Source organism: Mesoplodon bidens (genome assembly GCF_964165515.1).
Source record: "Mesoplodon bidens genome assembly, chromosome: 6".
In the NCBI taxonomy this organism is placed as follows: domain Eukaryota; kingdom Metazoa; phylum Chordata; class Mammalia; order Artiodactyla; family Ziphiidae; genus Mesoplodon; species Mesoplodon bidens.
In genome coordinates this window covers 577,294-598,557 of record NC_138162.1, presented here as the reverse complement: position 1 = coordinate 598,557, position 21,264 = coordinate 577,294, and the positions used below count along the sequence as shown (strand labels likewise).

Here is a 21,264-nt window from a genome sequence, read left to right as displayed (position 1 = left end):
CAAAAAGGTTTGGGACCGCCGCTATAGCCCATTCTCGGGCTGCACCAGCCTCCCCTGGGCTTCGAGCCGGGGCGCTGAACAGCCTGCGCCAGGTCCTTCCTGAACTGGAACTCCAAGGGCTGAGGACTTTGGCGGGGCTTTACCTGTCTCCTGGCAACCACTCCAGCGGGCTCTCACCCCCAGCGCCCGATGAAACCACTCTACACCGGTGCACCCAACAAATTGCAAACCCCTGCTCTAGCGAGGGAGGCAGAAAAGGCCCGTGACGTGTGAGTTATATGCCATGTTAAAAAGTGATCAGTGCTGTGGGGAAACAATCAGCATTAGGGAGTTGGGGATCCAGGAAAGGTGGTGGGCGGGGTAGGCCTCATTGCCAAGTAATTTGAACAAACTGGGAGGAGGAGGAGGAGTGAGCCATGTGGGCTCTAGGGGAAGAGCATCTCCAGCAGAGAGAAGAGCCAGTGCCAAGGCCATAAACTGAGAACACATTTGGTGCGTCTGAAAAGTGGAGGTGGCCACTGTGAGCAAAGGAGTGCATGAGAGCAACAGGGGACGAGACCAGAGACGTGGAGGACGGGAAGGGGACCATGTAGGCTCTCGTGAGGACTCTGACTTTTACACTCAGAAAAGTGAGCCACTGGAGGATTGGAGCAGAGGAATAGCTATTCAGTGCATCACACTGGCTGGTGGAGACAATGACGGAAAGAGTGGGAGCAGGCAGGCTGTTTAGGAAGCTAACGCAAGCACCCACCCAAGAAGCAATGATGTCGGGACACCTGTGGTGGCCGTGTTCTGTAGCAGTCACGATAGCCCTGGTTATGCTGCAGTAACAAATATCCCTCAATTCTCAGCAGCTTAGCAAAATAAAAATGTATTTCTCCCTCAGGCTGCACGTTAAGGTGATAAGGCAGTTGAATATGTGAATATGGCGTTCAGGGATGTGTCCAGCCTGGGGTACAGATTTGGCGTTCATTAGCATATTTGTCGTATTTAAAGCCATACAGCTGGATGAGCTCACCATGGGAGGAAATGCAAATAGAGAAAAAGAGAGGGGAAAGATTGAGCCCTGGGTACTCTCATACTAAGAGAGTATTTGAGAAGAGAAGGAGCTGGTAAACAGCAGGAGGACGTCAGGTATGAGGGAAACCAGGAGAGGGCAGTGGGCCAGGAGCCAAGTGAAGACAGTGCTAGGGTGAGTGGGAGGGATCAGCCTTGTCTGATGCTGCTGAGAGGTCCTGGTCAGTGGGCACTGGGAATTAGTCAATAGAGCACACAGCACGAGGGCACTGGTCACCTTGACAAGTAAGTGATGGAGGAATAAGCCCAACTGAACGGGCTAAGGGTGAGTGGAAGGAAAGGCTTGGAAACCTTGAGACTGACAACTCTTCTGGGGTGTTCTGGCTGAAAAGGAGCAGAGAAACGGCCAAAGCGAGAAAGAAAAGGCAAGTCCAGAGAAAGTGTTGGTTTTATAGTGGGAAAGGAAGCAGCATGTTGTCCACCAGTGGGAATGAGCCCATGGAGGAGAAAGAGGTGAGGCAATCGCCTGAGAGGGGAGGGCAGGGGCGGCCTCTGACAGGAGCCTGGCTGGTTCAGCTCAGCCACAGCTTGAAGAGGAGTCTGAGAGGTGAGTGGATGTGGATGTGGAATCTGGGGGGTTCTCTTCTGATGAGAACGAGGCCATCAGCTGAAGGTGAGAAGGGAGTGTGGTCCAAGGAGAGAGGACCAGGAGGACCAGGAGGGAACTAGGAAAAGACAGTAGGGTGGCCCGGCAGTGTCAAGGGGACCAGCCCGTGTGACAGTGTGTTTTTCTCCAGCCTATTTAGGCTGCTCCCGAGAAGGCAAGGAGAAAGAAGTGTTGGATTCAGCCAAGACTGCGGTTATGCTGGGCGAGTGCGGTGAGGTGAGGGGGAGAGAGCGAGCTGTCTAAGAGAGGGATGCTTCCCCGGGGCATCTGAGCTCAGCAAGTAAAGAAGAGAGGACACCAGAGGGGGCAGATCTGAGGGTGGAGGTCCCGGTGGGTTCAAAGGATTGCGGATAGAGGCAGTGAGCGAGGACGGGAAGTGCTTCAGAGACTCCTGCAAGGGGCTGCAGGTGCTAGGGGTGATCGTGTCTCTGTTACCTGCTGACCTGTGACAAACCCCCCCCCCCAAACTTCATGGCTTAAAACCACATCAACTTATTATTTTGCACAATTCTGTGACTGACTGGGCATCTTCTGTTCCACACTGTGTCAGCCAGATACCTCCTTTGGTTGGACTCAGCTGGGAATTTGCCTGGAGCACCTCATTTTCTTCCATGTGACCCTGGGTGTGGTGTACCATTATCCAGGCAGGAGAGCTGGACTGCTTACCATGTGGAGGCTCTGCTGTAAGTGACAGGTCCCAGTGGGCCTCTGATTGAATCACACCTGCTAGTATCCCGCTGGCCAAAGCAAGTCATGCAGGTGAGCTTGGAGTCCGTGTGGGAGGGGTGTGCACAAGAGCATGAGTCCTGAAAGTGTGGCGCGTTGTGGGGGCTGCCAGTGGAACAGCCTGCCCCCCACCCGTCCACCCTCTGACCCCTAATGATTCATGCTCCTCCCACGGGAAGAGCCTAGAACCACCACCTCACCGTGGCTCTTGGCTTATGATGTGCAACAAGGCCAGAGGCAAGGTGTCTGCCCCGCAAGACCCAACGTTCCAAGGGAAAGCACAGGATAAGTGAATAGACACCTGGTTCAAAAAGGAAAAGGGGGTGTGCCCCCTGCAGCCACGGGTGCACAGCAATGTTGAAATCCAGCAGACAGCTGTCGCAGTGCGCCTTTAAGGGCTTGTCTGCTCCCGGCCAGTGGCTCCCTAACCCACCCACCCTTTTTTATGGCTCCCAGTGGCTTTTCCCTCTGCCTCTTGGCCCTGCATGCTCGGTCATCCTCCCTTTTCCATGGGAAATGGGCCCTGTTTGCTGCTGAGTAGCTTCCTCAGCCTGCTTCTTGCCTTGAGACAGTTGAGAGCCCAGAGGCCTCTTTTATTTTGAACTTTGTCCATATTGTAGTTCAAGCAAATACAACACCTAAAAAAAACTTTGTGGATTTTCTAGGTATCAAATTATAACACATTTTATTAGACAGAAGCTACACTGCAAATATCTTTGAGCGGCTCCTTTCTGCTGTGGACGTTGAGCCACGTGCTGTGGCACAAAGACCTCAAGACGCCTGGAGGCGCTTCTGTATGGCTGACAGCATCTATGAGGGTCCCGTCCCCTGGGAATCGTCAGAGGTCTTAACAAGGGGTCATATGCCATGCCCTTGGATTTCTTTTAACCCTGAGGTCATGTTTTGCTGCAGTGTCCTGGATTTGATCTTCCCCACGATGCCATTTCTTACCTTGAGGACCTTTGCTGCCTGGAAAGGCTGAGACTGAGAAATAGTTTTTATTTTCCAGCTGCAGGACCTGGCTTGAAATACTTCCTCCAACTTCTGCTGGAACATGGAACATTACTTCTTTAGTTCATTTCTCTTTTCTTTATTTCACTTTAGCATAAATGACTGAAAGAAGCCAGTTGGCCCTTTACGCTTTCTGCCAGGAAAATCAGATCCTTAGATATATTTTCTGCCTTCCCCGTTACCACAGGCAATGGTGTCCCACTTTTCCACCAATACCTGACTGGGCTCCGCCCTTCTCGGGCCTCCACCAGCAATGTCCTCACTGCCTGCCAGGTCCTCCTGCTGCCTGGTTCCAAAGTCAGGGCCACATTTCAGAATTTTGTGATGGCAGCATCTCACTTTTTTTTTTTTGAATTTTTGAATTTTATTTTTTATACAGCGGGTTCTCGTGAGTTCTCTATTTTATACATATCAGCGTATATATGTCAATCCCAATCTCCCAGTTCATCCCATCACCACCACCACCCCCCGCCACTTTGCCCCCTTGGTGTCCATACGTTTGTTCTCTACATCTGTGTCACTATTTCTACCCTGCAAACCAGTTCATCTGTACCATTTTTCTAGGTTCCACATCTATGCGTTAATATACGATATTTGTTTTTCTCTTTCTAACTTACTTCACTCTGTATGACAGTCTCTAGATCCATCCACGCTTCTACAAATGACCCAGTTTCGTTCCTTTTTATGGCTGAGGTAATATTCCATTGTATATATGTACCACATCTTCTTTATCCATTCGTCTGTCGTCGGACATTTAGGTTGCTTCCATGACCTGGCTATTGTAAACAGTGCTGCAATGAACACTGGGGTGCATGTGTCCTTTTGAATTATGGTTTTCTCTGGGTATATGCCCAGTAGTGGGATTGCTGGGTCATATGGTAGTCGTTCTATTTTTCGTTTTTTAAGGAACCTCCATACTGTTCTCCATAGTGGCTGTATCAATTTACATTCCCACCAACAGTGCAAGAGGGTTCCCTTTTCTCCACACCCTCTCCAGCATTTGTTGTTTGTAGATTTTCCGAGACAGCATCTCACTTTTAAGTGTCAGTGTCTGTTCCACGTATGTGCTGCTGCATAATAATGTCTTAAAACAGTGTTGATTTTCTAATTATTCCGTGATGAGATTGGGCTCAGCTGGTTGACTTTTCTGCTATTGGCTGGTGGGTAGTTTGTCTCAAATTGTCACCATCAATTCCTTCCCTCCCTGTCAGGTGTGATGCTCCATCCTCACTGGTCCTGTGACTGTTTTGGGGGGGGTTTTTTGGCCACACTTCGCAGCTTGTGGGATCTTAGTTCCCCGACCAGTGGTTGAACCTGGCCCACGGCAGTGAGAGCACTGAGTACTAACCACTGGACTGCCAGGAATCTCCCTCCTGTGACTGTTTTTTGTTTTTAATTTTATTTATTTAATTTATTTTTGGCTGCATTGCGTCTTCATTGCTGTGCGCAGGCTTTCTCTACTTGCGGCGAGTGGGGGCTACTCTTCGTTGCAGTGTGCGGGCGTCTCATTGCAGTGGCTTCTCTTGTTGCGGAGCACGGGCTTTAGATGTAGGGGCTTCAGTTGTTGTGGCATGCAGTCTCAATAGTTGTAGCTCACAGGCTCTAGAGTGCAGGCTCAGTAGTTGTGGCTCATGGGCTTAGTTGCTCCGCGGCATGTGGGATCTTCCCGGACCAGGGCTCGAGCCCATGTCCCCTGCATTGGCAGGCGGATTCTTAACCACTGTGCCACCAGGGAAGCCCCCTGTGACTATTTTGATGCACTTAATCTGGTAGAAAGTTCTGGGACTTCCAAGCCCAGGCCAGAGGACTGGCAGCTTTACTTTCCTCCCTCTTGGGGGCCTGCTCACAGGTAATCAGTCTTACTACCTGGAGACTCTCATGCTGTGCAGAACCCCAAGCAAACCATGTGGAGAGGCCTCAGGGAAGGGATACTTGAGCAGCCCCCAGCTGTCCCAGCCACCCGAGTCAAGGTGCCAGACACCAGCAAAAAGGACATCTTGGACATTCTAACCCAGGTAGATACCACACAGAGTAGAAGAGCCTCCCAGTTGAATGCAGCCTAGTTTTCAGAGTAAGTAATAAATTTGGGTGGTTTGTTATGCAGCAATAGACAGCTGAAACAGCCAGGGTCCCTCACGGAGCCGCAGTCAGGATGTGTGAGTGAGGCGAGAAGTCTGAGACTCTTACGTCCAGGCTTTCCCTTTCTCTCTAGGTGATCTCTCCAGAGGAGTAGCCAGATATTGTCACATGGCAGCTCAGGACTGTCAGGGAATGAAAACAAAAGCTGCCAGCCCTTCTTAGAGCCTGAAACTGGCATGGCATCTCTCTCTCTGGCAGTTCAAGCAAGTCAAGGGGCCGCCCCATTCAGTGGGAGGGGTGGAACCCACCTGCTGATGGGAGTAACAGCGTGAGTGGAAAGGGGTGAGAGAAGTTGTTGGGTGACGTTGTTCAGACAAACCTAAAGCCACAAGAGGGGCTGCTGAGGCCAGCTGGGGGGGTTCTCAGAGGACAGGAGTCAAGGCAATGAGCACTGCTTTGATCATGTTTTTTATTTTCTAGATCTTTGATGCTTTGACATCTTGAGGGCCTTGCTGGCTGGGGAGAGACTGCCCTTCCCAGGCTGGCTAATTCCTAGAGACAGCAAACAACTCACCCACCAACACACCTTTCACGTGCAAACCAACCGATCCAGAGCCCACACCCCAACCACCTCCTGTCACCAACACACCAGGCTAGTATTTTCCTGCCTAAATCATCCAGGGCCAGGTACTGGACCACTAGAGACCACTGAAATTATTCAAACTATCCAATCCTAAACTTGCTCAAACTTGCGTACCCTGCCTCCTTCCCACTGAAAACATGGTAAAGGCTCTGGCCGAGCTCTCCTCTCCCTCCTGTTCCTGATGGCACTGGTGCTTCCCCGTGTGGCCCTGCATGGTGTGGCGTGCCCCACTTGGAAACTGTAAGTTCTAAACTCTTCTTTCAAGGCAGTTGGCTTTGTGTCTGTCACCTTACCATAGCTGATTAAAACAAATCCTGGGTTCATGTTAAGACAGAGGCCAGGAGGTTGAGGTTGGAAGGAAACCTATATGGATTCTGAAGTCAGAATTCCTGCACAAGTGGTACTGGAGAGAATGATAGTGAGTGAGTCAGGAGCTGAAATCCCCAAAGAATAAGGGGGGCGGGCCTCGGCTTTGAAGGTAACAGCAGGATTGGAGGGGAGAATGAATTATTATTCTGAGAAAATGAGAGTTAAGGCTGGGAGCTATTAGGGCAAAGGGGAAAATGGTCTGGAAGTGGTCATAAGGAGTCAGGAGAGCATCCACCCTACCTGCAGGCCCAGAGGTACAGGGGTTGTACGAAAATAAACATTTACACTTTAGAGCCTCCAGGGGAAGCCCGGGCTCCATGAGAGCATGAGGAAAGGAATGTTTAGAGAAGAGCGAAGTCAGGGTGGTGATGATGGTGGACATGAGGGCACACCAGCACAGCTTCTAGAGGGGAGAGGGGGTCAGAGGAAAGGATGTGCAGAGCCCTATAGGGTGCGATTGTGGGAAACAGGTGTGACCTGGGGCAAGGTCACCCATTTTCTGCCCCCATCTCCTCCATCTCAGCAGCAGCCAACACAGCGTCTCTCCCTGCGTCCTCAAACACTTCCTTTTTGATTTCTGCCATGGACACTTGTTTTTTGGGGGCTGCCCACCATCCTCCCCCATCCCATGGGCACCCCAAACTCCTTGTTCAGGGAGTTTGCACAGTCCTGACAGGAAAGTGTCAAGCTGGCCAGTCAGACCCTCCCTCCTGAAGCATCAGAATCCCCGGTGAACCAGGTGGACCTGGCGCCTGCTGCATAGCCCTGGCCCTCAGGGCCTTCCTGGCTGCTCCTTTTCCTCAGCCTGGCCCAGTGGACCCCTCAGCCTGTAAGGCCCTCTCCTTTTGCTGGAGGGCTAGACGAGGTCTCTGTGGCTTTCACCCCCACTTCTGACGTCATCAGTGTCCTGAATAGAGTTACATTTACAAACAAGGGTCTCACAAATCGTTCGTCCTCTGTCTCCCGCAGACTCATGCCTAGAAGTGCCAGTTCACTTGGGTGCCTAACAGGCACCTCTGACTCTGCCGGTCACGATTTCTCCCCTTCCCCACCCCCCAAACAACTTGTATCTAGGCCGGTCGTCTCCATCAAAAAAATGCCACCCCATTCGCCCAGCTGTTCTGGACAAAAACCTGGCCTCACCTTGACGCCCTCCTCAAGCAGCCCCATATTTAACTTGCCAGTAGGCGCCCAGCACCTTCTCTAAGCCAAGCACGGCTTTTCCTCTCCTAGGCTCTCGGATTTGCCCTCGAATCCGCCCCTGGGTATCGAGCCCCGCCCCTCACCTCTCCCTCCCGCTGCTGCAGGCCAAGCGCTCCCCGCCCCGACACAAGCCCAGCCTGGAGACTTCCCTCAGTGTAGAGACGCGGCACGGTGGAGACCCCGGGGCGGAGCCTGAGAGGGGGCGTCGGCCCGGCCCGCCCCCTCCACAGGTGAGGCAGCAGGGGGCGCAGGTGCGCCGGGTTCCCGCGGGCTGCGCCCGAGCTCCACCCTACGGGCCGGGACGGGGCGGGGAAGGGCGGGCTGGGGGGACGGACCGAGGCGGGGCTGGGGGGGGCGGGCAGGAGCCAGCGTGGGGAGCTGGGGGGCCGAGGGGGGCGGGGACGGGTGGGGACAAGAGGGGAGAGGGAGGGGGCGGGGGAGCAGGGGGCCGGGCGAGGCGGGAGCGGGGGCGGGGCGGGGGCGGGCGGGAGGCCGGGGCGGGGCAGCGAGGGCGGGGCTGGGCGCGCGGCGACAGCGGCAGCGGCAGCGGCGGGGGCGGCAGCGCGCGGCCGCCCCGCAGGGCCGCGGCATGGGACGGGTGCAGCTCTTCGAGGTCCGCCTGAGCCACGGCCGCGTCGTCTACAGCCCGGGGGAGCCGCTGGCGGGGGCCGTGCGCGTGCGCCTGGCGGCGCCGCTGCCCTTCCGAGGTGGGCGCGGGGTCCGGGAAGGGCCGCACCTGCGGCGTGCCGGGCGTGGCTCCTAAGCGGCGCGTGGCCGCTGGGCCCGGGACCCGCGAGGCCGGGGGCGCGCGTCCGGCTGCGGGGAGCGCCGCGGGGCGGCCGGCCGGGCGGCGGACCGCGGGGGTGGGAGGCCGGCGGCGGTCGGGGCGGAGCAGGGAGGCCCGGGTGGCCCAGTCCTTCCGCATCTGCCTTTCCTGTCCTCTCCGCCAAGGGCCGTCCAGACTCGGGGCGCGGGCTTCGAGCCTGTCTACTTCGCCGAAGGCCACTCTGACCTGGACCCGCGACGCTTCTGACCTTCCCTGTCGGGTCTCCGGTCCGCTGCGCCCCGCAGCTGCTGGGCCCTCACCTGGAGACCAGCCCGCGCTGGGCTTTCTCTCCCATACACCCAGGCAGCCCCGCCGAGTGTGCGGATCCCCGGGGGGGCTGCAGGGCACTGCTTACACCCAGCCCGAGGCTAGTCCCTAAGGGCTAGGAGGATCTTGCTAATCCCTGCGTGCCGTAGGCCCCCGCTGTAGCGGGCATCTGGGAGCCGAACCTGAGCCCTCCTGGCCGGTCCCTCTGCTGGCGCAGACATCTGGGACTTTGAGACCGGGGATCCGGTTGCTGCGGCGCTCCTAGCTAGGGCTCCCTGCCGGCGCTGGCCTCGTCTGCTGCCTGAGGTGTGAACCGGGCCCTGCGGGGGACATCACACCTGGTCCCTCTGGGCCGTGGGCGAACCGCAGCCCGGGCGGGGTCTCTCTCCTGACCCCGGCTCTGAGTGTGAGGTTATGTGGTGTGTCCATCCTGGGGCGCTTCTCTACCTTGGGGTGCTTGGCCAGAACCACAGCTGCCGGGCTTCCCTCTGGGCCTTGACCTTCCAGGCCCCCGTGTGGTTGACCGTTCCGCGCTTGGGGTGCCCGCTGAGGATGCAGAGCCACCGTCCTCTCTGGGCAGCTGCCTCCTCCGTCCCGGACCGGTGACACTGCCCACCTCCGTAACGTGTCGCCTCTTTCCTGTCTCCCCAGTTGGAGTCTGGAGTGGGTGGGGGTAGGTGTGCTTGTGGCAGGGGCACCGGGGGGACAGTGCAGCTCTGCTCTGGGGCACAAGTGAGAGGTGAGTGCAGCTGGCAGGGCACAGGAAGGAGGGGTGGGCCGTGGCTGGAGGACAGCCGGACACCACAGAGACCTCACGCAGAGCTCTCCTCCTGGCTCGCTGCCCTGTCACCCCCTGTAGCTCGGTGCCCAGGGCGAACAGGCTGTTGTTGACCACAGTGAAGGGGTGGCCTGAGCTGTGTGTGACTAACCTGGGCTGGTTAGAGCCCCGCAGCCTCCACGTGGTGGGTAGGATGTGGGTAAATGGACAGCTGGGCACCAGGAGGCTGTAAGGCCCTCTTCCTCAGGGAGTCCCTGACTGTAAGAGCCCTGAGGGGGCGGGGAGCAAGTCAGGTTACAGGCTGGAGAGTCCAGCAACGACTGGCCTCGTGCCAGAGAGAGTATTATTTTCAGGCTGACCCCAGGGGTAGGGGGGATGCTGGTGCTGGGGCCTCTGTAGGCCTCCGGCCCTGCCGGGGTGGGAGAGAGGAAAGACCATGGTTCTTGTTTTTCCTTTCCCTCAAAAGACACTTGTTGAGCTCCTGTTACCAGCCACTGATGCAATAGGGGGGCCCCCAGTAGGACATGGAGGGTGGGGGGCAGCAGGCCTCTAAACACTTGACTGAGGAGTGTCCGTGATGGTCTGCACTCAGCCTTGGGGACGCCGGCTGCCTTGGGAGCTGATGTGGACTAAAGCTGGAGAAGGAGCTGGAGACGGGTCCAGCCCAGCCGGGGGCTGGGGGTCAGGCGGGGCTGCCCTGTGCTCTGCTCTCGAGGTGGGCCACGAGGGAGGTTGATGCCCGGACAACAGTAGCAGCCAGCGCCCAGCTCTGCCGGCTCCCTGGGCTCTCACCACGGGCCAGATGCCGTCCCATTTCCCAAGGACCAGTCCATCAGTCTTCATAGCAACCCGGGGAGGTGGGCGTTGTCATTCCTCTCGTGTTACAGATTTGGAAACAGGACAGAGGGAAGTGGCTTGCAGGCCAGAGCTGCAGTGAAAGGATGTGGCAGAGACTGGGCTGCCCCGGGTTTGAGGGAGCTGATGGAGGCTGGGACAGACCTTTGGGACCAGAGGGGGAGCAAGCAGAAGTCTTCATGTTCAGACTGCAGGTGGTACATAGGAGGAGGGCTGCTGGACAGGTGAGAGTGCTGGTTCAAGAGAAAAGTTCCAGAAGCCACTCTGGCACAGGATCCACATGATGATTCTCCTTAGAGAACCGGAGCAGCCCCAAACCTCCAGTTCCCCCTGCGCCTCCATTATTCCCCTGCGGAGGAGAGATTGGACAAGAATGGGAGTTTGTTTCCAGTCGGTGATTGGAGGCTGCTCATCCAGGCAGGGTCCCCGAAGGGGCCTCACAGAATGTGTGCAGAGGGGGCCCTGGCACAGTCGTTGGGAATTCACAGAGTTCGAGCCTGCCTGGGATAACCAAGGGCCGGTTTGTTTTTCTGGGGCAGGTGCCACCCTGGCTTGTTCACCTTAATTGTGTGGCCGGGTCCTGGCTGAGTGTGTGCCTGTTTCAGCCGCCCTGCTTTTGGACGCATAGGCTATGCCTAGATTGTTTGCTGTTAGGAGCAGTGGTGAACAGGGTGAAGAGGGTGAGATTCTAAGGGTATCTGCCGGACCCCTGGAACGCGTGTGTAAGATTACAGCAGATCTGTCTGCTGCTTCTCCAGGGCCTCCGTCGTATCAGCCGACAGGTTGATTGCTATAAGCAAGTGTCTGTTTTTCTACCTTCTCTACAACACGTATCAGAATGTTTAATATTTGCCAATCTGAGGGGTTAAATGGTAAGTCATATGAGTTTCTGTGAATTCTAGTGAGGTTAGACAGCTATTCCATTATCTGCTGCTGTGTGAAAGTCACCTCTAAGTAAACAAGTCACGCCTAAACTAAGTTGTTTAAAGCAACCATTTTATTATAATGTGTGCTGTTGTGGGTTAGGATTTTGGGCAGAGCTTGGCAGGGTGATTCTTCAGCTCCGTGTCCCATCCACTGGGGTCACTTCACAGTGCTCAGCTGTCACTGGGCCAGTCTGGGGACCATTGCACCCCTTCCAGCACACTCCGTTGTTCCCAGCATTCCCAGGGCAGCCGGATTCAAGGGGGGTCGCACCCTCTCCACGAGGAATGTTTGCAGCGGTGTGATACCTGCAATCCACCGGGACGTCTTCGAGTTGCTTTACAGTCAGGCTTCCCCTTCTCTGCTCGTTCCACGCTGTGCCTCTCTTGGGATGTGTTAGTCTGTAGGAGCACTGCTGGTGTCCCAGACCTCCAGGGTGGGAACAGTTCCAGGTCTGGCCCTAGAAGGGGATGACGGGTGGAGTGTGGATTAGAAATTAGGGCCGAGGTCCGGGTGGTGAGGCTGGGCTGGCACGGAGGCTGAGGGCCGGTCACTGGCAGTGCCGATGGGGCGGAGGCCGAGTCACGGGTTTGTGGAGGGCAGCCCAGTGCACTGTGGGACCAACAGGAGGCCTGCATCAGCAAGGTGGGGCTTGCCTGGGGAGACCACAGACAGACCTGGTGTGGCTGCCCCCGGCCCTGGGCACTTGAGACACTGCATTCTTCCTGCCTGATGGCTCTGTCAGGAGGGTGTCAGATTCCGAGTTACCTTCCCTTCACTGATCCATCAGGTCAGGGGAGGACGGGCAGCTGGGCAGGCAGGCTAAAGTCTTTGGCCTTGACTCAGCCCTGCGGGGAGAGGAAGGAATGGAGGGAGCCACAGGGCTACCTGTCACTGAGCTCCCACCCCCTGCCCTGTTTGGGTCTCCAGCCGTGGTGTCCCCTCTGGTGACCGGCCTCGGCTGGGCCTGGTCCAGCCATGGCCTTCTGACCGCAGTGGGCTCTGGACGGAGGAATTTGAGTTCGTGATCACAGGACGGAAGGCGGCAGCAACCCTGCTGCCTGGTTCCTGGTGTGCGTGCTTCCCCTGGGGAGTAGGGGGGAGGACCAAGCCATCTCGATGCAGAAATCAGCGCTCCTGGGCAGTACTGGCCCAGGAAGCCACGGTGTCCCCACCCTCTGGTGTGCCAGACTGTTGGGTTCCTTATCTGCTTAGGCGGGTCTGACCACATTCCTGCAGCATGAGGGCTAATAGGTAGCTTCCTGGAGCCTGAAGGGGTGCCTCCCAGCCTAACTGACGTGCCTGAGAGGCAGCAGGAGGGTGGGGTCGGAGGTCAGCTGCCCCAAAGGCCTCTGTTCACCTAGGGTTTCCCAAGCATCCCCTGTAGGGAGCTGGGTTTTCACAGGTCTGGTTGGGCGGGGGCTGGAGCTGGGGGTTTGCCCAGGGGTCATCTGGGTGACCGTCAGGGCCTTCATGTTCTGGACGGCACGACAGGTGGAACTCTGCCTTGCCACCCTGGCTCGCTGAGAGCAGCTGAAGATGTGGCACGGACAGGAGGTGTCCTCTGGAGGGTAGCAGGCCATGTGCTGGCCTTCCCAGGGCCTAGCTGGGTGGTCCTGGGTGCTGCCAGTCCTGCCTGAATCCCTGTGCTGGGGCTAGGGAGGGGCCCAGGCCAGCCTGGTTGGGGCTCATGCTGTCCCCCCCCTGCAGCTATCCGGGTGACCTGCACAGGGTCCTGCAAGGTCTCCAGCAAGGCCAATGACACAGCGTGGGTGGTGGAGGAGGGCTACTTCAACAGCGCTCTGTCCCTGGCCGACAAGGGTGAGTCTGGGAACCCTTCCCTCACCTCACCCCACTGAGAGTGGGGTCTGTCCACCTGACTTCCACATCCGCCTCTGGCATCCCCATGCTAGCCCACCCTCTCCCAGGACTGTGCACCTTGCTGGATTTCTCTCCCTGGCAGGCACAGGGCATTGCCTGATGGGGGCTGGGTGGCTGAAGAGGGCCAGCTTCTCCTGGATTTGGATGGGCTCCGGCCCCCGGAACAGCCCTGCCCCCTCTCCTGTTCAAGCCAAGCTCTCATCCCCCATCCTTTGCCCAGGCCACAGCCCTGTGCTGCTGAGGTGCTGGAGACAGAGGCTGGGAGCCCAGCAGCCAGATGCAGTGTGAGCTGGTTGGCTGCAGGGCCTGCTTCTGTCCTGGGCCCTGTGAGGCCACCTTGTCCCCTCTCCCCTACCTCCCTTCTGTCTCTGCAGGGAGCCTGCCTGCTGGAGAGCACAGCTTCCCCTTCCAGTTCCTGCTTCCTGGTGAGAGCCCAGCCTGTTGGCGAGGGTGGGTGGGAGGTGGGGTGGGGGGCAGCCGGGTACCAGTCCCTGCTCTCTCTCCAGCCACAGCTCCCACGTCCTTTGAGGGCCCTTTTGGGAAGATTGTGCACCAGGTACGGGCCACCATCGACACACCACGTTTTTCTAAGGATCACCAGTGCAGCCTCGTGTTCTACATCTTGAGCCCCCTGAACCTGAATAGCATCCCAGACATCGAGGTGAGCCTGGGGCAGTGGCCTCCTGGGTGGGCCCACCCTTGCCTGACGCCGTCCCCAGCACAGGTGAGGCGGCCAGGGCCTGGAAGAGCAGCGGCCTCTCTGTCCTGAGCTGACCCCGAGGATCCCGCCTGCCCACACTTGCCAACCCGCCTCCCTGTTCTCCTCCCAAGCAACCCAATGTGGCCTCCACCACCAAGAAGTTCTCCTACAAGCTGGTGAAGACAGGCAGCGTAGTCCTCACCGCCAGCACCGACCTCCGAGGCTACGTGGTGGGGCAGGTGCTGCGGCTGCAGGCTGACATTGAGAACCAGTCAGGCAAGGACACCAGCCCTGTGGTGGCCAGTCTGCTGCAGGTCAGAGTCCCCTCGCCTGCTGGGCCCTGTCCCCATGGGGCAGAGGAGGGGTAGGTGGCTGGCCTGCCCAGGCTCACAGGCTGGCCCTTCCCCAGAAAGTGTCCTACAAGGCCAAGCGCTGGATTTATGACGTGCGGACCATCGCCGAGGTGGAGGGTGCGGGCGTCAAGGCCTGGAGGCGGGCTCAGTGGCAGGAGCAGATCCTGGTGCCCGCCCTGCCCCAGTCTGCCCTGCCGGGCTGCAGCCTCATCCACGTGGACTACTACCTGCAGGTGGCAGGGATACAGGGGTGGGGTGGGAGGAGGGGCCGGTGGCCTGGCTCCTCACTCGCATACCCTCCCCAGGTCTCCCTGAAGACGCCAGAAGCCATCGTGACCCTCCCGGTCTTCATCGGCAACATCGCTGTGAACCATGTCCCACTGAGCCCCCGGCCAGGCCAAGGCCTGGTGGTGCCCTCAGCGCCACCCCAGGAGGAGGCGGAGGCTGTGGCTGGTGGCCCCCACTTCTTCTCGGACCCTGTCTCCCTCTCCACCAAGAGCCACTCACAGCAGCAGCAGCCACCTGCAGCCCTCGGCTCTGCGCCTGGCGCCCCTGAACCCCATCCTCAGGATGGTAGCCCTGCCCCCCACCCATTGCCCCCTCCCTTGTGCATCTCCACAGGTGCCACCGTGCCCTACTTTGCAGAGGGTTCTGGAGGGCCGGTGCCCACGACCAGTACCTTGATCCTCCCCCCTGAGTATAGCTCGTGGGGCTACCCCTATGGTGAGTGGGGGCCTGGGGCCTGGCAGGGAGGGGGAGCCACGGGCCCCATGCAGACCTGGCTCTCTCCCTGCAGAGGCCCCGCCATCCTATGAGCAGAGCTGTGGCGGTGTGGACCCTGGCCTGACCCCAGGGAGCTGACCCCATGTCGCCTTCTCCGGACGGGCAGACCTACGCCCTGGGACTAGGCTCCCAGGGCCTCGTGCCTTCGCTCCCGGCCTAGCCCGGCCCACTCAGGACCCGCCGCTGCCCGCCGTTCCCTGCGGCCTCTGCCTCCGGACCAGCCTCTGCCCCGACCAGCCTCCGCAGTCCCCCTGTAGTCGGCCTCTGCCCGGGGGTTGGGGCCTAGAGAGACTTGGTGTAAATAAAAAGCTTCATTTGTAGGGCTGGGCACAGTGGCCTGTGGGGCGCCCTCCTCTGCCGGGTGTGTGTGCGTGTTCGGGTAGTGGCTGATGTGGGTGTGCCCAAGCCCCCGGGCTTCTCAGCCCCTCCCCTCCCTATAGGGCACGCCCCCTCCTCTCCCCGTGGACACCCCCGTCTTAGCCTAGCCCATCCATGCAGGACACGCCCCCTGCGGAGCACGCCCCTTTCAGCCCCGCCTCTCCCTGCGGGGCACGCCCCTCCCCGCGGGACACGCCCCTCTCCTAGGCCCCGCCCCTTGCCGTCGTTTTCCCCGCCCCCCCTTCCGCTCTGGGTCCCTTCTCCTTCCGGGCGTCTTGGGCCGGAAGGTGGGTGGGGGAGCGAGCCGGGCAGGGAGCAGAACCAGCTTTGGGAACCGGCCGTGGCGGTTAATCAGGGCCGGGGCAGGCGCTTGGCCTCCCGGTTCTGCTTCAGAATTTGCCTTCGGAGGCGGGCTTGCGTGTCTGGAGCCTCAGCATCAACTTAAGTGGCCTTGTGACGGGGAGAAGACCACCGCTGTTACATTTCGTTAGCACACGCCTTGGGCTAGCTGTCTGGCACCCACCACTCCAGGCAACGCAGTTTAGACTTCGTGTGCCAGACGATAATCCGGTCGGGGTGAGGGAGCAGGCTTCCCCAAGTCCTTTACCCTTGGCCTCAAGTCTCCTACCCCTGTCGTCACCACTGCCACGTCTGGCTCTGAGGGATGCTGCTTCTTGATTCCCATCCAAGTGCGAACACACAAGCCCGCTCCCGAGGTCTATAATTCAAAGGACTGTTGTCTAGGACACAAGGAACCCGGGAGCAAATAAAATGTCAGGGTACGGGAGAGCAGCGTTTCCCGAAGAGGCATTCTGCAGACGTTCCAGAGGGCCCTTAAACGCCTTGCGGGGCCGGGATCCTGGCGTGCTTTGGGAAACCTCGGAGGAGGCGTTAAGATAAGACTTTGGGTTCAAATTCCAGCTCTGCCGTATGGTGAAGGGGGGACCCTGGCTACGTGTGTCAGTTACCTTAATCTATAATAAGCTCATAGGACTATGAGGAGACGGGTCGAGCGCCCTGTCCCACATGATAGAAGTTTATTTCTTGTACATTTAACAGTCCAGAGGTGGCATAGCGGTCATTCTCAAGTCAAGTCGAGGTTTCCACCCCTGGGTCGAGGATGGCTGTTGCAATTTTCACCATCACCCAGCTTACTGGTCTTGAACCTCCAACTTTTTTGGGGACAGGCTGAGAAGTAAATTGTATCACTTTTGCACACATCCCACTAGCCACCCTTTACAGTTGGAACTGTACAGGCAGTCATGTACCCTAAAACTTTATTGTTTGTGGGACAAGGAGAGGATGAATATTGGACAAAAACACAAAGCATGCCACAAGCAGGCTAACCTGTGAAACATCTACTAGAAGCTGTAGCCTCATAGTTGAGACTCTGCCTGTTTCAAATCCCATCTCTGCCTCCCGACAGTGTGTGGCCTTGAAGGCACTCCCCTGCTTTGGTTTGCTTACTTACAGAATGTGGATGAAAACGACGTCCACCTCCCAGGACTGACCTGATGGTCACTGAGTCAACACGTAACACATCATGTGCCGAGAAGAGCACCTAACATCATTGGTCGGCGATGATACCAGCATAGGGTGGGTCGGGCTGATGGTGCAGAATTGAACATCGCCTACTTCTGACACATTCATTTACAGTCGGTCTTTGCCTAATGAAGGACTTTTTTTCACATCTTAACTCATCTATTCCTTCAACAAATATTTTGTCTCCTGCATGCCAAACATTGTTCTAGGTACTAGGGCACACAAAACAAAAATCCCTTACCTTTTGGACTTACATTCTAGTGGTGCAGACAGGCAACGTGGCAACGGAATGCTATGGAGTAAAAGAAAGCAAGGGAGTTTTGGGGTGCAGTATTGTTTTAAAATAGGGGCAAGGGGACATTTCCCTGAAGGGGTGGTATTTAAGACCCAAGGATTGTCAAGAAGTGAGCCACACAGATACCTGAGATAAAAGTGTTTCAGAGCAGGGGCAGACTAGGGCCCAAGGCAAGAGTGGAGAGAGAAAGGCTGGTGCCAGAGAAGTAGGTGCGGGTGAAAGCTGGTGGAGCTGTGCAGGCTGTGGAGAAGGACCGCTCCTGAGCCTCCCGTCCTGAGGCTCCAGAGCTTGGGGTTCCCGGCCTGTCAGGAGCTGACTCAGGCTGTCCCCCCAAACCTGGGAAGGCTTCCTTGGTACTTAGGATCGTCCACTGCCTCCTCTGCAGCTGAGTGCACCGTCAGTGCACTTAGTGGAATTTTCCTGGAGTCTCATGTTCCACGAGATTGAACCCTCACAGGAGTGAGGCCCAGATTACCCTTTGACTCAGGGCCTCCCCAGTTCCTGTTGTGAAGACTGGCCAGAGAACCCCAATTTCAGTCTATGCTTCTTTTCTCAACTCCCAGGGGATGGCAGAAACACGTCTGGCTATGGGGAGTGGGTGGCCTAAGCCAGTCTACGTGGTGCTGTTCAGTGAAGGCTGCTTGATATGCAGGAAAGGTCTCGCCCTGTGCATAACTGGGGGGCTTGCAGGAGGTTGGGGTGACCCGAGAGGCTGCCCAACTGGGGCCACCTCCTAACTGGAGCACCCCACCCCCGGCAAGCCTGGCATCTTCCCTAACCAGAGCACCCCCCCCCCCCAACAGGGACAATCCTCCGCCTTGGACATTCCCCACCCCACCCACACTTCCCAACCAGGACACTGTCCCCAGCCAGGGCACAGCCTCCTAGCGGGGCACCTTCCCTAATCAGGGCATCCTCCCCGACAGTCCGGACATACTCCCAGCCGAGCACCCCAGCGTTGGGGCAGTCACTCTAACTGGGGCACCTCCCCCAACTGGAGCACCGCCAACGCAGGCAACCCTCCCCAAAGGGACATCCCCCCTCCCGCCTCAGGGCAGCTTTCTCGGTCAGGACATCGCCCCCCGTCAGGCACACCTCGTAACCGAAGCACCCCCACCCCCGAGCTGGGCCATTCTCCCTAACCGGATGCAGCCGCAACCGGGGCACCCCTCCCAACCGGGAACAAGCCCCACCCGGGCACCGCCCTAGGACGCAAGTCCAAGTCCGCCTTCTGTGAAGGCAGACGGAATCGATGTGTGTCCGGGGTTAGAGGTCAGGGGTCCTTTCCCACCCCGGCCGGTCCGCTACAGTGCCTACGCAGAGTGAGAGAATATAGTGCTAACTGGAGGACTACGGGAGGACGACGCCCGGCGCCGCGCCGACTCCGGAAGCCCGCTGCGCCCGGCTCCACCCCCGCGGCCGGCCGTCGCACTCCGGTTCCGGCCGGGACAGGCCCGCGCCGCGGACGCCGCTCTCGGGCTGCAGCGCGCAGGCGCGGGGGCGGGCGCAGGCGCAGACGCTCGCGACCGGCCCCGCCCCGCCCTGGGCCGCGAGGCGCGGGCGGGGCGATGGCGCGCGGGAGGGGCGGGGCCACGCTGCGGGCCCGGGCCATGGCCGCCGCCGATGCTGAGGTGAGGAGCGGGCCGGCGGCGGGCGCGGGCACGGGCGCGGGCGTGGGGGCGGGGGCGGGCGCGGGCCGGCGGGCCGGGCGGGGCGGGCGCGCGGGCGGGGGCGCGAGCGGGCGGGGGGCGGGCTGGCCGGCGCCTCCTCGCCGCCGCCGCCGGGCTTCAGGCCGAGGCCGGGCCGAGGTGGCCGGGCGTCCGGGCCGCGCTGCGCGGGGCGCGCTTTGTGCGGGCTGGCGGGCGAGGTGAAGGCGCCGGCGAGGCGCGGGCGAGGCGGGGGCGCGGGCGAGGAGAGCCGCCGCCCGCCCCTCCCGCACGCCCGCCCCGCCGGCGCCCCCCGCCCCCCGCCCCCGGGCCGCGGCCGGGAGCCCCGCGGAAGGGGCGGAGGACAAAAGGGAAAGTGGGGCGAGCCGGCCAAGTTGGCGGCGCGAGCGAGGCGAGGCTGTGCGCTCCCGGCGCCGCTCTTGCGCCCGCTGACCTTTCACTTTGTTCCGAAGAGGATGGTTCGGTCTTGAAGGAAAAGTTGGCCGGGCCGGCGCGCTTCTCCCCGGACAATGCTGCCGGCCCCGGTGGCTGTCAGGAGCAGGAATGCACGACTTCGGTTGATTTGCAGGCAAACCGCTCACGCGGGCTTTGGATGTAAAAAGTTCCCATGCTTTTGTTACTGTTCCTGGCCTCCCCTTTGCTCGTCCTCAAGGATAGTTTTTCCCTTGCTTGTAGCAGCAGAGAAAGCAAACTCTTGTGAGATGGGCCACTAACTTCCCGCAGACGGGAAAAGCAGGCGGGAGGCGGTGTGCCCGGGGAAGTGCAGAAACAGTGCGCTCTCCGGGCTGACACGAGGGACCAGTTTGGAAAAAAGTGATGATCTAGCAGTTTTTCTGTGAAATTACTCCATGTGTAATAACTGCGGGGACTTCTAAAGATCAGAAAGCTAAGGTGTGTGTTAAGGCCCTTTTGCAATAACCTGGTGTGTAGACGTAGTATACTTTTTATCCAGGTAATGCACAATCTTTTAACATTTCTTTAATTTTCTCTTGCAGTTTTGGGGGCTGTGGATGTAGGTAAACTGGGAAGGTGCAGGGAAGTTCCTAAATTCAACGCAAGGACTGTTTATTCGCACCTTCAACACTCAAGGAGTGTATTAGGCTCAGAAAAACAGAAAAGGTGAATTAGATAACCCCAAGTCACTTGTAGGAGAGAAGATGTGTAGTGATTATGATATCGTTTATTGAGCAACTTCCGGGTCCCGGGCACTGCAAGCCCTTTAGGTAAGTCTTCTCTTTTAGCTTTCTCTGCTCTGTGCAGCAGGTACTGTTATTTTCTATTTAGCAGATGCGGGAAACAAGACTTGGAAGCGATTGAATGACTTGGCCTAGCCAGTTACAGGATTAGCAGTTGTTTGGTGTTTGGCACATAGTAGGTTTTTAATTAATAATTGATGAACAAATCGCCCCAGATGTCTCTGATTCCACAGGCAGCCTTGAATAGAGGGCTTGACTGAGCCAACAGCAATGACAGCTTCTGTTTACTAAGCCCTTACCTGTGTCCAGTGCTGCGTTAGCTGCGTGAATTCACTCATTAAAGCCTGACAGCGATCTTTTGAGGTGGGTACTGTTATATCCCCATTTGCACAGGAGGAGAACAGGCACAGTGTGGCCCCGGGTTACGGAGCTTGTAGTGGAGAAGATGGATGCAGGTGGTCTGCCTCCAGAGACTGTTGAGCTGTGTCTGTGGCGGTCACTTTAAGCTAATGAAAACTCTGGGCTTAGATTCGTGATCCTAAGTGTTTATTATGGAGGTGCACGTTAGGTGAGGGGCCTCCTGGACAGTGGGTAGGCATGAGGTCATCTGTTGCCACCAAATCGGCAAAATGGTTCCTGGGTCAGGGTTTCCCAGTTGCCAGATGATTAAACCAGAAAGTGGACACTTGAAATTTATCTGACTGTATATTTACTTTTTCTTCTTTTCCTTGACCTAGAAAGAGGTCACCACTTTTTCACACTGAAAAGAACTGCTGAGGTAATGAAATGCATCCCCTGTTTTGTGGATTAGTAAGTGGGGGCTCCTGGGGTTTAATGTATGTTCAGGGTCACCTAAGGCTTTTGACCCAGCAAGACGTTAGCTTTCAGCGGGAGGGCCTTCCCAGGCAAATTCTGTGCTTTTCTAGCAGGGTGGCTACTACGTGTCTCTTTCTTTAACCTTGTTTTGTGTTTCTTAATATAATGCACACACATGCACAGAGTTTAGAAAGTCACATAGTGCTAAAAGGCAGTAAAGAAGCTGCCGTCCTCTCCTGCTTTTCAGGAGAGGCCGCAGCCACTCTTAGCCTTTGCCCCATGTTTCTA

At 57.9% G+C, this 21,264-nt stretch overlaps 2 protein-coding genes across 9 annotated transcripts in view; both read left to right on the top strand.

The window, feature by feature from the left end:
- The first annotated feature begins 8,253 nt into the window (after nucleotides 1-8,253).
- Nucleotides 8,254-15,402, top strand: ARRDC1 (arrestin domain containing 1). 2 transcript variants are annotated; one of them, XM_081237353.1, is made up of 8 exons: nucleotides 8,254-8,422; nucleotides 13,076-13,186; nucleotides 13,621-13,671; nucleotides 13,753-13,907; nucleotides 14,078-14,260; nucleotides 14,356-14,532; nucleotides 14,605-15,022; nucleotides 15,096-15,402. In XM_081237353.1, exons 1-8 carry the CDS (start codon nucleotides 8,305-8,307, stop codon nucleotides 15,158-15,160), a joined length of 1,278 nt encoding a protein of 425 aa, XP_081093479.1. In that variant the 5' UTR covers nucleotides 8,254-8,304; the 3' UTR covers nucleotides 15,161-15,402. The 2 variants fall into 2 exon arrangements, with proteins under 2 accessions (XP_081093479.1, XP_081093478.1); XM_081237352.1 differs by having other exon boundaries at nucleotides 14,605-15,402.
- Nucleotides 15,403-18,844: 3,442 nt separating this feature from the next.
- Nucleotides 18,845-21,264, top strand: part of EHMT1 (euchromatic histone lysine methyltransferase 1) — a 146,452-nt gene continuing 144,032 nt past the window's right edge. For 3 of the 7 annotated variants that reach the window (XM_081237347.1, XM_081237344.1, XM_081237346.1), the window contains exon 1: nucleotides 18,846-18,928. In XM_081237347.1, coding sequence (XP_081093473.1) covers nucleotides 18,866-18,928 — 63 coding nt within the window. In that variant the 5' untranslated portion in view covers nucleotides 18,846-18,865. Of the gene's footprint in view, nucleotides 18,929-19,365; nucleotides 20,188-21,264 lie in introns of those variants that run through there. The other 4 variants (XM_081237345.1, XM_081237351.1, XM_081237350.1 and 1 more) reach the window with 3 other exon arrangements.